The sequence below is a fragment of the Somniosus microcephalus genome, chromosome 25, assembly GCF_052327205.1.
Source record: "Somniosus microcephalus isolate GS21.2 chromosome 25, FLI_Smic_1.0, whole genome shotgun sequence".
Taxonomy (NCBI): domain Eukaryota; kingdom Metazoa; phylum Chordata; class Chondrichthyes; order Squaliformes; family Somniosidae; genus Somniosus; species Somniosus microcephalus.
The window spans coordinates 36,174,154-36,190,656 of NC_141011.1; the positions used below are offsets into that span (position 1 = coordinate 36,174,154).

Consider the following 16,503-nt stretch of genomic DNA (forward strand, 5'->3'; position numbering starts at 1 on the left):
CCCCGTGTCCTAACTCGCACCAAGTCCCGTTCACCCATCACCCCCTGTGCTCACTGGCCCGTGTCCTACCTCGCACCAAGCCCCGTTCACCCATCACCCCTGTGCTCACTGCCCCGTATCCTAACTCACACCAAGTCCTGTTCACCCATCACCCCTGTACGCGCTGACTTACACTGGTTTGATTTTAAAATGATCATCCTTGTTTTCAAATCCCTCCATGGCTCCGCCCCGCCCTATCTCTGTAATCTCCTCCAGCACCCCCCTCGAGATCTCTGCGCCCCTCCAATTCTGGCCTCTTGTCCATCCCGAACTCCCTTCGCTCCACCATTGGCGGCCGTGCCTTCAGTTGTCTGGGTACTAAGCTCTGGAATTCCCTCCATAAACCTCTCCGCCTCACTCTTCTTTAAAATGCTCCTTAAAACCTCCCTCTTTGACCTGTTACCTGTCCTGATATCTCCTTACATGGCTCGGTGTCACATTTTGTTTGATTGAGACCTGGGTGTCCTTGTGCACCAGTCGCTGAAGGTAAGCATGCAGGTGCAGCAGGCGGTTAAGAAGGCAAATGGTATGTTGGCCTTCGTAGCGAGAGGGTTCGAGTACAGGAACAAGGATGTCTTGCTGCAGTTGTACAGGGCCTTGGTGAGACCACACCTTGAGTATTGTGTGCAGTTTTGGTCACCTTATCTGAGGAAAGATGTTCTTGCCATGGAGGGAGTGCAGCGAAGATTCACCAGACTGATACCTGGGATGGCAGGAATGATGTACGAGGAGAGATTGGGCTTATGCTCGCTGGAGTTTAGAAGAATGAGAGGGGATCTCATTGAAACTTATAAAATTCTAACAGGACTAGACAGACTGGATGCAGGAAGGACGTTCCCGATAGCGGGGGAGTCCAGAACCAGGGGTCACAGTCTAAGGATAAGGGGTAAGCCATTTAGGACAGAGATGAGGAGGAATTTCTTCACCCAGAGAGTGGTGAACCTGTGGAATTCTCTACCACAGAAGGCAGTGGAGGCCAATTCATTAAATATATTTAAGAAGGAGTTAGATATATTTCTTAAGGCTAAAGGGATCAAGGGATATGGGGAGAAGGCAGGGACAGGGTACTGAATTTGGATGATCAGCCATGATCTCATTGAATGGCGGAGCAAGCCCGAGGGGCCGAATGGCCTACTCCTGCTCCTATCTTCTATGTTTCTATGCTCCTGTGAAGCACCTTGGGACATTTTACTACGTTAAAGGCACGATATAAATGCAAGTTGGTGTTGTTGTTGAACTTTAGGCAGGTTTAAACAGAGCGTTGTGTCTGTTTACCAGCCTGACTGAGTCAGTGCAGCAGTCTGGCAATGGGTGGCCGGGGCAGGTCTCAGATGTGTAGCTGTTTGTGTGAAGCTCGACAGTCGGGCTCTGTGTTCACACTGCTGGGTTTGGCTGCGATCAGCCTCTGCAGATGTGCGGACAGGATTTTGAATGTGGTTTGGCAGCGGCTGCGCTCCGTAGTCCCAAAGACAACAGCTGTTGGAATCAGAGGTGGAGCAGAAAAGAGAGAGACAGGGAGGATAAAGAGAGAGAGGGAAAGATAGAGAGAGGGAGGGAAGGATAGAGAGAGAGAGGGATAAAGAGAGAGGAGGAAGGATAAAGAGAGAGAGAGAGAAGGAAGGATGGATAGATAGATAGATAGAGAGAGAGGGAAAGAAGGAAGGCTAGAGAGAGAGAGAGAGAAGGAAGGATAAAGAGGGAAAGAGAAGGAAAGATAAAGAGGCAAAGAGAGAGTGGGGAGAGTAAGAAAAAAAGTGAGCAAGAGAGAAAGGAAGGGGAGAAAGAGGAAAAGGGAAACAGAGTGAGGGAGACAGAGGGAGAGAAAGAGAGAGTGGAGAATTAACTGGGGAGGGGAAGGAATAAAAAGGCAGAGAGAGGGGAAGATTCAGAGAGAGAGCCGGGAGATGGTGATTTAAAGCGGGAGACACGGAGCGGGGAGAGAAACCTGGGACTCCGGATCTCTGGAGCGAGGGAGGAGCGAGCGGAACTTCCAGGAGTTGGGGAAACTTTTTGTATCAATTGTTGCAGAGACCGGATCCGGAGAGAGAGCCCGGAGCCGGAGCCCGGGGGAGAGAGAGCCCGGAGCCAGAGCCCGGGGGAGAGAGAGCCCGGAGCCAGAGCCAGAGCCGGTAATGAGCCGCCTAAACTCTGGGCTCGAGTTCTGTTATTGTTTATCAGAAGTAAACGGATACTTTCGTGTTTCGCAACATATTGTTCCTCACAATATTGGGGGGGGGGGTTTGGATTGGGAGGTTTGGGTCGGGGTTAGATTGGGGGATTTGGTTTGGGTCGGGGAGTTGGATTGTGGGGGATTGGATTGGGGAGTTGGGCCGGGGTTTGGGTTGTGGAGGTTGGATTGGGGAGGGGATTGAGTTGAATGAATTTGGATTTATTTTGGGGAGCAGAAAATGTTTTTTCTGACATCATGGAGAGAGTTGGAATGAGAGATTGAGCTGTGGATACAGTCTGGACCTTATCCTGGGGTGTGTCAGTAGGTAGATGATCTGCTAATCTAGGTGGAGCCCTGTTCAGTCTGGAAGTTCTGTCAGACATTGTCCTTGTGATGATTCTTCTCCTTTGGGCTCTGAACATACTCTCCAGTGAAGAGCGCCACATCAGTTGGGGAGACGGTAGTGCCTGGTCTTCACCTGGACCTTCTCCCTGCCTCTGGTGGTGTGTGTCTTCACAAAGGCCAGCTGCTCTCCAGTAACTCACCCAAGTGGCCATTCTTCCTGTGTTAGCCTAGGCTGCAAGTCTCAACAGGCTATTCAGCCATGAGCTTGAAGTGCCAGACACTGTCCAACACACACTTCATCCTCACTGTATTGAAATGAAGACTTGTCACGCCATCTCCTGCTCTAACATAGTTTTCCACACCACAGAACTGTGGAACTCCTCCCCGCCCTTAGTTTTCCCTTCTTCCTACAATCCACAGACTTTAAAAGCCACGCTTGATGTCGCCTGACCAGTATGTGCTTTACCTCTTCTCCTTTGCAGCTCTTTCCCACCTCGGCTGTGTTCTGCATGGCCTTAGGCCTCCCCTTGGGTTTCTCAATTTATTTATTTTTAAAAACTGCGAGTGAGCTGTAAATCCTTTGTTACATAGTTTGCACATCATATAAAGCATTTTTGTGTGTGTTTATTTTAGACAGTTTCATTATTTGGATGATGCCAACCCAAGTTTGACACAATGACTGAAATCGCGATCGATCAATCCAATCTCCCTCGGGTGCAAGAAGGTGAGAGGGAGATGAACCTTTCTATATTGTGTTTTATACATTTCAAGTTTGTGTGTGTGTTTATTTATAATTGCATTAGCTCCTCCAATTGGCTCATTTGCTAAGTGCAACAACAACCTGCATTTATATAGCACCTTTAACATAGTAAAACCTCTCGAGGTGCTTTACGGGAGTGTTAATCAGACAAAAATTGACACTGAACCCAAGCAGGAAGTATTTGGACAGGTGACCAAAAGCTTGGTCAAAGATGTTTAAGGAGGGTCTTGGAGGGGAGAGAGAGGTTTAGGAAAGGAATTCCAGAGCTTGGGGCCTAGACGGCATCGAGGTAACACAGCTAGTCGGGACGGGGGGGACTGACAACTTGGAAATGCACCACTAGAGTGTTGGTGCAAAAATGTAACACAGGGTTATCGGAACCAGCCAATGAAATATGTATATGATCTAGTGTAACCATAAACTCAAGGTGGTCATATTTCCCTCTTGCAATGAGTTGAGTGAATCCTTATTGGGGCAACAGGCCATCATCCCAAAAAAGGGTAAAGGGGTGACCCTGATAAATGATCTTGGATTTGAGGATGGGTTTTAGTTCTGTTGGTCCCCCTTTTTCTCAGTCAAGGATAGTAGCTAGCTAATGCAAACCAAACCAGATACATTGATGGGACGGTGTAGAGGGAGCTTTACTCTGTATCTAACCTGTGCTGTACCTACCCTGGGAGTGTTTGATTGGACAGTGTAGAAGGAGCTTTACTCTGTAACTAACCCGTACTGTACCTGCCCTGGGAGTGTTTGATGGGACAGTGTAGAGGGAGCTTTACTCTGTATCTAACCCGTGCTGTACCTGCCCTGGGAGTGTTTGATGGGACAGTGTAGTCGGTTTCAGTAGCTGTCACATCTGGATTAAATTGGGCCAACCACACCGGTGAAGGTCTGGAGCAGTCGCCCTATTGATTCTGGATGTTTTATTTCCAGAAGAAACTTCCTGAGGAAGAAAATGGCCCACAGTGCGATTAAAATATTTAATTTATTTGTTTTCAGTTGGAGTGCAATGTCCAGAATAAACAGGTTCTGAGCTTTCTCCAACACCAATATCTGTGCTCTGTTCCTGGAGTCTGGGCTGTTTATTCCACAGCAGGCAGTGGATGTAAACATCAATAAACTGTCAGCAAATGTTCTTCTACAGCAGCTATTTTATTTATAATGTTGTCAAAAATCCACAGTGGTCCACAATCCTTCTTTCGACTGTCTCTGGAGAGGGGAGGGGAGGGGGGCGGGGGGCAGGGTGTAGCCAGAATCCTTTCACAAATGGAGTCGGGAGGTGCTCAGTGGGAGAGGAAGCCCTGTGAATATATCCCTCTGATCAGCTGCTCCACTTTTCAGAATGAGGAGCGCAATTTTTTTATGTTGGCACTCACTACTGATTTGGACTCTGGCCTCCTTTACAATTCTCTCCCCCTCCTTTGAAGATGGTGAATTCAGTCACCTTGTCCCCCCTCCCTAAACCCCCTCCGCCCTGCCACCTCTCTCCCCTAAACCCCCTCCGCCCTGCCCCCTCACTCCCCTAAACCCCCTCCGCCCTGCCCCCTCTCTCCCCTAAACCCCCTCCGCCCTGCCCCCTCTCTCCCCTAAACCCCCTCCGCCCTGCCACCTCTCTCCCCTAAACCCTCTCCGCCCTGCCACCTCTCTCCCCTAAACCCCCTCCGCCCTGCCCCCCCTCTCCCCTAAACCCCCTCCGCCCTGCCCCCTCTCTCCCCTAAACCCCCTCCGCCCTGCCCCCTCTCTCCCCTAAACCCCCTCCGCCCTGCCCCCTCTCTCCCCTAAACCCCCTCCGCCCTGCCCCCTCTCTCCCCTAAACCCCCTCCGCCCTGCCACCTCCCTCCCCTAAACCCCCTCCGCCCTGCCCCCTCTCCCCTAAACCCCCTCCGCCCTGTCCCCTAACCCCCTCTGCCCTGCCGTCCCTCTCCCCGAACCCCCTCTGCCCTGCCACCTCTCTCCCCTGAACCCCCTCCGCCCTGCCACCTCTCTCTCCCCTGAACCCCCTCCGCCCTGCCACCTCTCTCCCCTGAACCCCCTCCGCCCTGCCACCTCTCTCCCCTAAACCCCCTCCGCCCTGCCCCCCTCTCCCCTAAACCCCCTCCGCCCTGCCCCCCCTCTCCCCTAAACCCCCTCCGCCCTGCCACCTCTCTCCCCTAAACCCCCTCCGCCCTGCCACCTCTCTCCCCTAAACCCCCTCCGCCCTGCCACCTCTCTCCCCTAAACCCCCTCCGCCCTGCCACCTCACTCCCCTAAACCCCCTCCGCCCTGCCCCCTCTCCCCTAAACCCCCTCCGCCCTGCCCCCTCTCTCCCCTAAACCCCCTCCGCCCTGCCCCCCCTCCCCTAAACCCCCTCCGCCCTGCCCCCCCTCTCCCCTAAACCCCCTCCGCCCTGCCACCTCTCTCCCCTAAACCCCCTCCGCCCTGCCCCCTCTCTCCCCTAAACCCCCTCCGCCCTGCTACCTCTCTCCCCTAAACCCCCTCCGCCCTGCCCCCTCTCTCCCCTAAACCCCCTCCGCCCTGCCCCCTCACTCCCCTAAACCCCCTCCGCCCTGCCCCCTCTCTCCCCTAAACCCCCTCCGCCCTGCCCCCTCTCTCCCCTAAACCCCCTCCGCCCTGCCCCCTCACTCCCCTAAACCCCCTCCGCCCTGCCCCCCCTCTCCCCTAAACCCCATCCGCCCTGCTACACCTCTCCCCTAAACCCCCTCCGCCCTGCCACCCCTCTCCCCTAAACCCCCTCCGCCCTGCCCCCTCTCTCCCCTAAACCCCCTCCGCCCTGCCCCCTCACTCCCCTAAACCCCCTCCGCCCTGCTACCTCTCTCCCCTAAACCCCCTCCGCCCTGCCCCCCCTCTCCCCTAAACCCCCTCCGCCCTGCCCCCTCTCTCCCCTAAACCCCCTCCGCCCTGTCCCCAACCCCCTCTGCCCTGCCATCCCTCTCCCCTGAACCCCCTCCGCCCTGCCACCTCTCTCCCCTGAGCCCCCTCCGCCCTGCCACCTCTCTCCCCTGAGCCCCCTCCGCCCTGCCACCTCTCTCCCCTGAACCCCCTCCGCCCTGCCACCTCTCTCCCCTGAGCCCCCTCCGCCCTGCCACCTCTCTCCCCTGAACCCCCTCCGCCCTGCCACCTCTCTCCCCTGAGCCCCCTCCGCCCTGCCCCCTCTCGCCTAAACCCCCTCCGCCCTGCCACCTCTCTCCCCTGAACCCCCTCCGCCCTGCCCCCTCTCTCCCCTGAACCCCCTCCGCCCTGCCCCCTCTCGCCTAAACCCCCTCCACCCTGCCCCCTCTCTCCCCTAACTCCCCTCCGCCCTGCCCCTCCCCTAAACCCCCTCTGCTCTGCCCCCCCCCCCCCCCGAAGCCCCTCCGTACTGCCACCTCTTCTTCCCTCCTTCAAAAGCCATCTGGTGAAAAAGGCTCCTCCGCAGCCTTCGTAGATCGAGAGAAACTCTTTCCTCTGGAGGGGGAGTCCAGAACAAGGGGGCACAACCTTAAAATTGGAGCTAGGCCGTTCAGGGGTGATGGCAGGAAGCACTTCTTCACACACAGGTTGGTGGAAATCTGGAACTCTTCTCCCAAAAAGAAAAGAAACATTCACTTCAGTAAGTGTTTGGCAAAGAAGCTTTGCCTTGTTTTTTATTTGTTTTCCTTGCTATCCTGACTGAATGAAAGCTCGGCAAGGGGATTTCGCACAGCTCCCCTCCTCTTCCTTTTAAAAATCAATGTGGGCCGTTCCACCTCCTGTAATATGTCCTGCCGATTTACTGGTGGCTAGTCTTCAGCCTGGGGCACGGTTGTGGTGTTGAGCTGACTTATCTCTGTAAGGGCTCATCTCTAAATGGGCAATTCCAGAGAGTATTGCTGCATATAAACTGAGGGCAGTTGTAACTGATTGTAAATGTTAGCCTTCAGGTCAGTGACTTTTCCACCCCCCCCCCCCCCCCCCACCCCAATTTTTGGGATATAGGGGCATCACCGGAAAAGCCTTCCCTTAACCTTCTCTGCTCCAAGAAGAATAATCCCAGCTTCTCCAGTCTCTCCATATAACTGAAGTCCCTCATCCCTGGTACCATTCCAGTAAATCTCCTCTGCACCCTCACCAAGGCCTTGACATCCTTCCTAAAGTGTGGTGCCCAGAATTGGACCCAACACTCCAGCTGGGGCCTAACCAGTGATTTATAAAGGTTTAGCACGACTTCCTTGCTTGAACCATTGGAAAACCCCAGGGCCGAACTTCCACCCAACCCCTTCTTTACAGCCTCTGCTGTGACCTTTCTCCAACCCATTGGTCTGTGTGTGTGTGAGGCTCGAAAGTCACAGCTCAGAGCTGCGGCTGGCTGCAGGATTAACAACAACAACTTGTATTTATATAGCGCCTTTAATGTAAAACGTCCCAAGGCGCTGCACATGAGTATTTTAAGACACAAAATTTGACACCGAGCCACATCAGGATAAATTAGGGCAGGTGACCAAAAGCTTGGTCAAAGAGGTAGGTTTTAAGGAGCGTCTTAAAGGAGGAGAGAGAGGCGGAGAGGTTTAGGCAGGGAATTCCAGAGCTTCAGACCCTGGCAACAGAAGGCACGGCCACTAAAGGTTGAGCGATTATAATCCGGGATGCTCAAGAGGGCAGAATTAGAGGAGTGCAGATATCTCTGGGTGGAGGGGAGGGGGGTTGTGGGGCTGAAGGAGATTACAGAGATAGGAAGGGGTGAGGTCATGGAGGGATTTGAAAACAAGGATGAGAATTTTGAAATCGAGGCATTGATTAACCAGAAGCCAATGTAGGTCAGCGAGCACAGGGGTGATGGGCGAACGGGACTTGGTGTGGGTTAGGACACGGGCTAACAAGAAGGGTTGGGGGAGAAAGGGAAAGAGATCTTATGGTGATTCTGAGGAGCGCTCTTCAGAAGCCCCTAAAGCTGGTGGCAGTCAATTAAAATTAAACGGGAAACTCCTCCTGGCCAAGTTTTTCTCTTTCACTTGAGTAAGAGTTTTCTGGGGGGAGTTTTATTAAGTTTTTCTGTTGCTGTTAAGCCCTCTGCAGTTGTCAGCCTCCCCAACCACCCCCCACCCCTTTGCAGAGGCTGTTTGTACCTCCGCCTATAGCCCCATCTGTGAGGCATTAACATCTGAATGAGCTGCTACACTCACTCTCACATTCCCTGTTCAGGGATCTGTTCCCAGAGCATCTCCATCAAAGGGACTTGTGAGGGAGGGGCTGTTTCTGTTTGGAGAGGGAGGGGTTGTTCCCGTCTGTTCCTTTCACAGCTGAACACATGCTGGGCAATGTCATTTTGACCATTTTTTTGAGTTGAAAGGTGTTTTAAGTTATCCAAAAAAAATACAAAAAGGTCTTTGATTTCAGAAGTTAACTGCGAGTTTGTGGGGTATTTGTACATTATCGCTGTAATTCTCAGTTCTGCTGCTAACCAGACATCTGCTGGTTTTTTTTGCATGTCTCTGTCTGTCATCTGGACAGTGTACTCCAGCCTTGACCTCAGACAAGTACATTGTACTGCACTATTATCATATTCTCCTATTTCCTAGCACTGTCACCAGTCCTTCTGTGGTCGGAGTCAGATTGTCAAATTTGGGGCAGTTTTGTTCTTGAGACTCGCACCCATCACCAACAACAACAACTTGCAATTTAAAAAGCGCCAATAACGTAGTACAATATCCCAAGGCGCTTCACAGGAGCTTTATAAACTTTGACACCGAGTCACATAAGGAGATATTGAGACAGGTGACCAAAAGCTTGGTCAAAGAGGTAAGTTTTAAGGCGCGTCTTAAAGGAGGAGAGAGAGGTAGAGGGGTTCAGGGAGGGAATTCCAGAGCTTGGGGCCCAGGCAGCTGAAGGCACGGCCGCCAATGGTGGAGCGATGACAATCAGGGATGTGCAAGAGGCCAGAATTGGAGCAGCGCGGAGATCTCGGAGGGTTGTAGGACTGGAGGAGATTGCAGAGATAGGGAGGGGTGCGGCCATGGAGGGATTTGAGAACAAGGACGCGGCACCACTTGGTTGGGACTGACCAGATTTATTTTGTATAGGAGTCTTGTCACCATTCTAAGGAAGCCTTTCATCCCATAACACTGCATTGAATTGGATCTCGGTCCAGGTCCCGGAGGTGCTGCTCTGAAGTATAACCATCTGGCTTCTTGCAGCTCAGCTTTTGAATAGAAGTTGATCTGTTTTGGGAGCCTGCCACACAGATGCAACACTCTGGGTGACAAAATATCTAATCTCGTACTTGCTTGAGCCTCGTACTTGCGTTCTCTAGTTCTCAAGTTAATTAATCTGCTTATATTTACATGATTCATTTTAGCATGCAGGGGAGTGAACAACCTTGATCATATCTGTACTTTTTCTCTTGTTTCCAATGTAAACTCTGAACCTCCCTCGTATGTAGAGCCAGCGCACGCCTCCATACCTGGCCTTCTCTACTGCCCCGCTTCCTTCTTCATTGATGCCAGTCTCTTCAGCCACCTCAGGGATGCTATCCCTAAGCCTCTAGTTGCCCCTCTCCTTCTCAAACCCTACTTGTTGACATTGCCTTCAATCGTCGCCCCTAACTCTTCTCCCACCATTGGTTAGTGTCCATATTTTCACCTCTGTGAAGTACCGTGGGACATTTTTACTATTTTAAACCTGCCACATAAATGTAGATTCAGTAAGTCCTAAAATAAACATGATCCCCATTCCTTCAACTCTTTCCAGTGTATCAGTGTCCATTTGATGAAGGCTGTCCAAAATTGTATGTAATATTACCTTTGACCTCGCCAATGAGGTTTGTACAGGAACATAATAACCTGCTTTGATGTATAATTGGATTCACTAGTATTTGATTCAGTCTGTTGCTGACAGCTTCACGTTGTCTAGTCGCTATGTTTGAACTGTACAGTACTCTGGTCCGTTGCACTTTTAAGTACTGTGTCCAGGTCCGATCACCAAGACTCGGGGACATTGAAGTCCTGGAGGCGTTTCGGAAAAGGGCCCCAAGACTGCTCGTTCTCATCAGCCAACTGAGTTAGAGGGAAAGATCATAGAACTTGGGCTATCCAACCTTGACAGGAAGTAGTGTATATGAGATGGTAAACATGATGGAAGAGGTAAATCAGGAACACTATGCACAGGGGGCACAGGGTCAAACTGGTAAAAGGCTCCTGTCAAAGCTTTTATTTTCCAAGTGATCAATACAGGGAATGAACGGCAGGGGGTGGAGTAGTTTTTAACAGTGGATGTTGCGATTGAGGGAGTGGGGACTGCGGGATTTTCTGGATGGCCGAGCTGGAATGGACCGAATTGGTTCCGTATCTAGATTGTGATCCTGTGATTGGTCAACATCTGGACCAAAATCCTTTTTCATTAATTGCCCTTCTAAATTTATTCGCATTTACTTGTGTACAGATTTCTTTCCTTTTGTGCGGTGATGACTGGGCAGGTCACACGATCATTTGAAGGCAGTGGGAACGGTTTGATGGAAAACTCCACAACCAACAGTACAAGGTTCAGTTTAGTCAATTCCTAACATTTGAGTCCTCCCAGATCAAGTACGCACTGAGGTTTAAGGCCACCCGAACAGTGAGTTAGCCCACGACTGTCCAAGATGACTGTCTCACTTCCCACACGCCATGCCTTTCATTCTATTCATTTTTGGGATGTGGGCGCTGCTGGCAAGGCTGGCATTTATTGCCCATCCCTAGTTGCCCTTGAGAAGATGGTGGTGGGGCTTTCTTGAAGTGGTTTGATGCAATTGAGTGGCTTGCTCGGCCACTTCAAAGGGCAGTTAAGAGTCAAGCATGTTGGTGTGGGACTGGAGTCACATGTAGGCCCAGACTGGGTAAGGACGGCAGGTTTCCTTCCCGTTATTGGACCAGTTGGGTTTTTAATGACAATCCAACAGCTTCATGGTCACGTTTACTGATGCCAGCTTTTTAGTTCCAGATTTTTTTTTTTTTAAACTGAATTCAAATTCTCAAACTGTCATGGTGGGAACTGGGCTCCTATTCTCTGGATTACTAGTCCACGAACATAACCGCTACACTACACCACCGTAACCACGTCGTTCTGACTGGAATTGCTAACTTAGTGCTCAATAATGAATAGTTTGAGCCATGTGCCCATACACAGCAGGAGCTGGGATAATACTGCCTAAATTTCATTTTGTTAGCACCCAACAACCCTCTGAGAAAATAGACTTTCATCCCTGCAATCTGGGCTACTTTACCTCGGGTTCCTTGTACAACTCTTAACCCAACGTGCCAGCACCTCTCCCACTGCTAAACGTGTTCTCTTTCTTCCTTTTGACTTGAATTATTGAACCTTGCCCTATGGCCCCTGTTCCATATCAAGACCCTGCTCATGCCAAAGAGCGCATTTAGCTAGAATCACCTTGCTAAATGCAGCCCTGGTTCCTTTCTGTTCGTTGAGGGATTGCAGATTATGTGGGGAATTATTCAGAGCACAGGAAATGGACGCAGCTGAGCAATATTGCAAATGATGTATACACTTTAAACAAACTCCAGTAGTAAGTGGATGTTGAGTTTTTGAGAGGCCAGATGCCTGGTCAACTTTGACCATCTCACACTTCTGGTTAGTCAGACTCCTCGAAAGACATTGTGAAATGCAACGGAATTGAGCTGAAGGAAGAAATATCTTTGCTGGGGAGGGGGGGTCGGAGCGGGAGGTGCTGGAGATTGAGAGCGGAGCGGGATGTGGTGGAGGTCAGAGCGAGGGGTGGGGGGAGCGAGAGGTGCTGAGGGGGTTGGAGCGGGAAGTGCTGGGGGAGGTCAGAGCGAGGGGTGCTGGAGGTGCACGACTCTATTTTGAGATCTGTTCTACTTTCCTCCCTCCTGCTGTCTGAAGAGAGGACCACATCCGCTCCATCACCAAGACCGCCTACTTCCACCTTCGTAGCATCGCCCGACTCCGCCCCTGCCTCAGCTGATCTGCTGCTGAAACCCTCATCCATGCCTTTATTACCTCAGACTAAACTATTCCAACACTCTCTTGGCCGGCCTCCCATCTTCCACCCTTCATAAACTCGAGCTCATCCAAAACTTGGCTGCCTGTATTTTAACTCTCACCATGTCCCGTTCACCCATCACCCCTGTGTTCACTGACCTACATTGGCTCCCAGTCCGGCAACGCCTCAATTTAAAAATCCTCATCCTTGTTTTCAGATCCCACCATGGCCTCGCCCCTCCCTATCTCTGTAACCTCCTCCAGTCCTACAACCCTCCAAGATCTCTGCGCTCCTCCAAATCTGGCCTCTTGAGCATCCCTGATTTTAATCGCTCCACCATTGGCGGTCATGCCTTCAGCTGCCACGGCCCTAAGCTCTGGAATTCCCTCCCTAAACCTCTCTGCCTCTCTACCTCCCTCTCCTCCTTCATGATGTGCCTTAAAACCTACCTCTTTGACCAAGCTTTTGCTCATCTGTCCTAATATCTCCTTATGTGGCTCGGTGTCAAATGTTGTCTGATTTACGCTCCTGTGAAGCGCCTTGGGATGTTTTACGACATTAAAGGTCCTGCATAAATACAAGTTGTTGATGTTGACTTGTTCCATGAAGACCACGTTCAACCACTCTCCCACCCCCCCTCTCCCTCTGCCACCCCCAGTCCATGCGTGAGTGGGCAGGCTATTTGACCGGGTGGGGTGGGGGGGGGGGGCGCTGATCACAGCTGAGTGCGATCATGTTTGCACCTGGTGTGCTTTGCAGTAGGGGGACACCAGATAAAGATGTAGGAGCCCTGGTGGATTATACCTACTTCCCAGGGCTGCTGGGGCCCTACTGTAAGGTGAGATCAGTTAATACTGGAGACAACCCGGGCCCTTCACAGCCCGTGAGGCCTGGATGGTGGATGTGTGCAGAAATGCAAACTTGTGCTCTTTTAAATAAAACATCTTTCTTCCCACCTCCCCCTTTAAAAATGAAGCCAGGTCTGCTCTCAGTCACCGGCTCCCTGTGTCCTCACTCAGACCTGTGAAGACAGACTGGCTGTATTTCCAAACTTTCCATCAACACATTTCACTTGGCAGAGATCGCTAACTCCTAAATGTCTCCATCTGTCTGTGTGGGTTTATTTGCCTCAGTTCTTCACCCATCTTTTCCGATGTGGCGGATGCACAATGTGTGTTTACAAGCTGCAATTACTGCACTACAACATTCCAGGAGAAAATAGTCTTAAGTTGTGGTTGTCTCGAATGTTTTTTTTTCAACGACTGGCAGCAATATGTTAGAGGGGGGGATCTATTTGAATATTGTAGGGGAGGGCCCCGGCCCCCCACGCCCCAGCCAATGCCCGAGCTGGTTCAGGCAGTGAATGACTGAGCCACACCAGGAGACCAGGAGGTGCCCTGGTTCAATGGTCTGTGTGGAGCTAGCCTGGTTGCAGTAAGGGGAACAGTCACGCGCATCTCCCAGCAGCAGTCACTGGGTTGTGATCCGAAACCGGGAGCCCTGGCTATTTATTTTTAAGGGGTGGGTGGGCGGTGGTGGGGGGGGGCGGAATGTATGGGGGTGGAGGTTGACAAAGAGGAATTCCCCCCCCTCTTAGACCAGAACACTGTCCTCGGTGCAATCAACATAATGTGGGGCAAATCTGGGGGCCTTTCTGCCCTGCGAGGCCTGGTGTGTGTATTTGAGAGAATGCGCGGGCCTCACGTGCATCATTTTCCTGGGCTCAGAGCCAGGATTCCACTGTCTGACTAACCCTGACATCTCCATGGTAACTGTGCTGCTAATACAATCCCTACAGCCGTTTCCTTGACCTGTGTGGGGGGAGGGTGCGGGGCGGGGGGCTCTGCTATACAATCCACTTGTCTGAATGACAGATGTAGTTTTGAGAGAGGAACGACCTCTGACTGCGCATACCCAGTAGCTGCCTCCTGTTTGGCAGTTGCCGAGGCAGCGTGCAGATACACCAGGAATTTCATCCTGGTTTATTTTACCTGGTGAATTGGCAAGTCCCCCAGTCCTCAGTGGGGTAAGGCAGTGAGTAGCTGAGGGGGAGACACCACAGGAACAGGAGGAGGCCATTCAGCCCCTTGATCCTGTTCAACCATTCAGTTAGATCATGGGGGGGGGGGGGGTTATTTTGGCCAAAAGGTGAAAACAGGCGCTAAATGGGTGCAGTGCTAATAAGACTCGGCCGTTTGAAAGTCCTGATTTAGCGCACAATTTTAGTCCTAATTGCTGAATACCATAATTTGTACTTGCCTGCAGATGCTGACCAGAAACCTGCAGGTTTAGCACTCTAATGCTGCTTAGACACAATTTTCGTGGAGCAGTATATGTGGGCTCCTCGCACCCACTTTCACTGAAGGTGTGGAGTGCACTGGCTGGCACACAGCAGCACGTTGCAGGATGGCTCAGGGATTGAGGGAGAGGGTGCACAGGTTCTCAGATTCGGCACTGGAGGTCCTGGTGGAGGAGGGACGTCCTGTGCCTGCAGGGAGGGAAGGACGCTACCTCGCCCTCCTCTCCCTCTCTCCTGCAGCAGCTGGTGCTGCTCGGCCTGGCCTCATGTCTTCTTCCCATTCCTCATCCAGACCAAGGGGGGACCCCTAGCAAGATGCCCAGACCAAGCACTTCCTTTCGCCTGGTGACTCATAAGGTGGTGTAGCAGAGCACCTACTCTTTTTATAGGTGAAGTCCTCAGAGAATTTCCAGAATAAATGTTGCTCGAGTGTTGAAGTCTTGATAAAGTGTCCCAGAAAGTCTCCCGATGTGTTTGAGGTCCTCTTCACAGCTCCAGTAGCACTGACCATGAAATGGTGAGTATCCCTTTAAGTAGAGCTTGAAATCGACACTAACGCAGTGCTCACTGCCAAACAGCTGGTTGCTGTTCAGAAAGGGCGTTAGTTGAAGCGCGAGCCACCAAAATGCTGTGCAGCCTCTTTAATGAGCGCAAGCAGGCATTTTAACAGGCAATCAACTGTTTAACAAGCCTCCAGGCAGCCGTTCCTAGCGCTGGCTTCAACTCCTTTACCAAGATGGTGTCTTGCCTAAACATGGACTAAACCAGTGTTGCAAGATAAGACCCCATCTTGGCCACCTCAGGCTATTTAACTCCTAAAAATATTCGGTGAAAATCACCCCCTTTGGCTCCATCTGTCCGCCTTGGCTCCATATCCCGCAATACCCTCGCCTAACAAAAATCTATCAATCTCAGTTTTGAACTTTTCAATTGACCCCCAGCCGCAACAACTTTTTTTGGGCGGGGGGGGGGGGGGAGGGTGCAAGACCTCGGGCTTAATTCCCCGCCCTGTGCAGAGTAAGTTGACATGGTGGTAGGACTGCAATGGTTGGTTGACACTGCACCCAATGGGGACCAAACCCAGGATATTCCGAATCTATGCGGGTCAGCTAAACAGGAAAAAGAAAGAATTTGTATTTTATATCGCGCCTTTCACAACCTCAGGACATCCCAAAGTGCTTTACAGCCAATGAAGTACTTTTGAAGTGTTGTCTCTCTTGTAATGTAGGCAACACGGTAGCCAAATTGCACACAGCAAGATCCCACAAGCAGTAATGTGATCATGACCAGTTAATCTGTTTTTAGTAATGTTGGTTGAGGGATAAATATTGGCCAGGACACCGGGGACAACTCCCCTGCTCTTTTACGTGCCCCTGAGAGGGCAGGCGGCGCCTCGGTTTAATTTCTCATCTAAAAGACAGCACCTCTGACAGTGCAGCACTCCCTCGGTGCACCGGGGGTGTCTGCTGGGGTTTTGGGCTCCAATCTCTGTTTTAACCAGCTGAGCCATCGGACCAGCTCCTGGGGATCGGTTTTACCGAGTGTTGCTCACTCGGTGTTGCTACTACCACATCAAAGGATGTCTTGCAGCTGCTAACTGTTTGATGCCAAAACAACTTGATGTTAAAAGGAGCCCTTTACTTACCATGACCAGATTGAAGGGCTGTTAGGCCTCACCTCTTGCAGGAGGTAGGTACTGCAGGGAATTCAGGGCCAGCGTGATCTCCTGGACTAGTTTCGATCACCTAGATGGGTTGGAGAGGAATTTCCCCAGATTTTTCAACCCCGCCAAATACACAAGGTGTCACAGGCTGGATTGACCAGAGGGCCTTTACCTGTCCGTCATTGTCCGTAAGTGCGCACCTGCTGGGATCTCTGATTTCTACAAGTCCAGCAAAGGGGAAATGAGGAGCTGGCAGGGTCCCAGGTTCAGTCTCTGG

General features: G+C 51.5%; 1 protein-coding gene across 2 annotated transcripts in view; it reads left to right on the plus strand.

Moving 5' to 3' along the window:
* The first annotated feature begins 1,442 nt into the window (after positions 1–1,442).
* Positions 1,443–16,503, plus strand: part of LOC147100694 (uncharacterized) — a 57,872-nt gene continuing 42,811 nt past the window's right edge. The window contains exons 1-2 of one of the 2 annotated variants that reach the window (XM_085967199.1): positions 1,443–2,168; positions 3,188–3,278. In XM_085967199.1, the coding sequence (XP_085823325.1) occupies positions 3,230–3,278 (49 nt within the window). In that variant the 5' untranslated portion in view covers positions 1,443–2,168; positions 3,188–3,229. The remainder of the gene's footprint in view (positions 2,169–3,187; positions 3,279–16,503) is intronic. The other variant, XM_085967200.1, reaches the window with a different exon arrangement.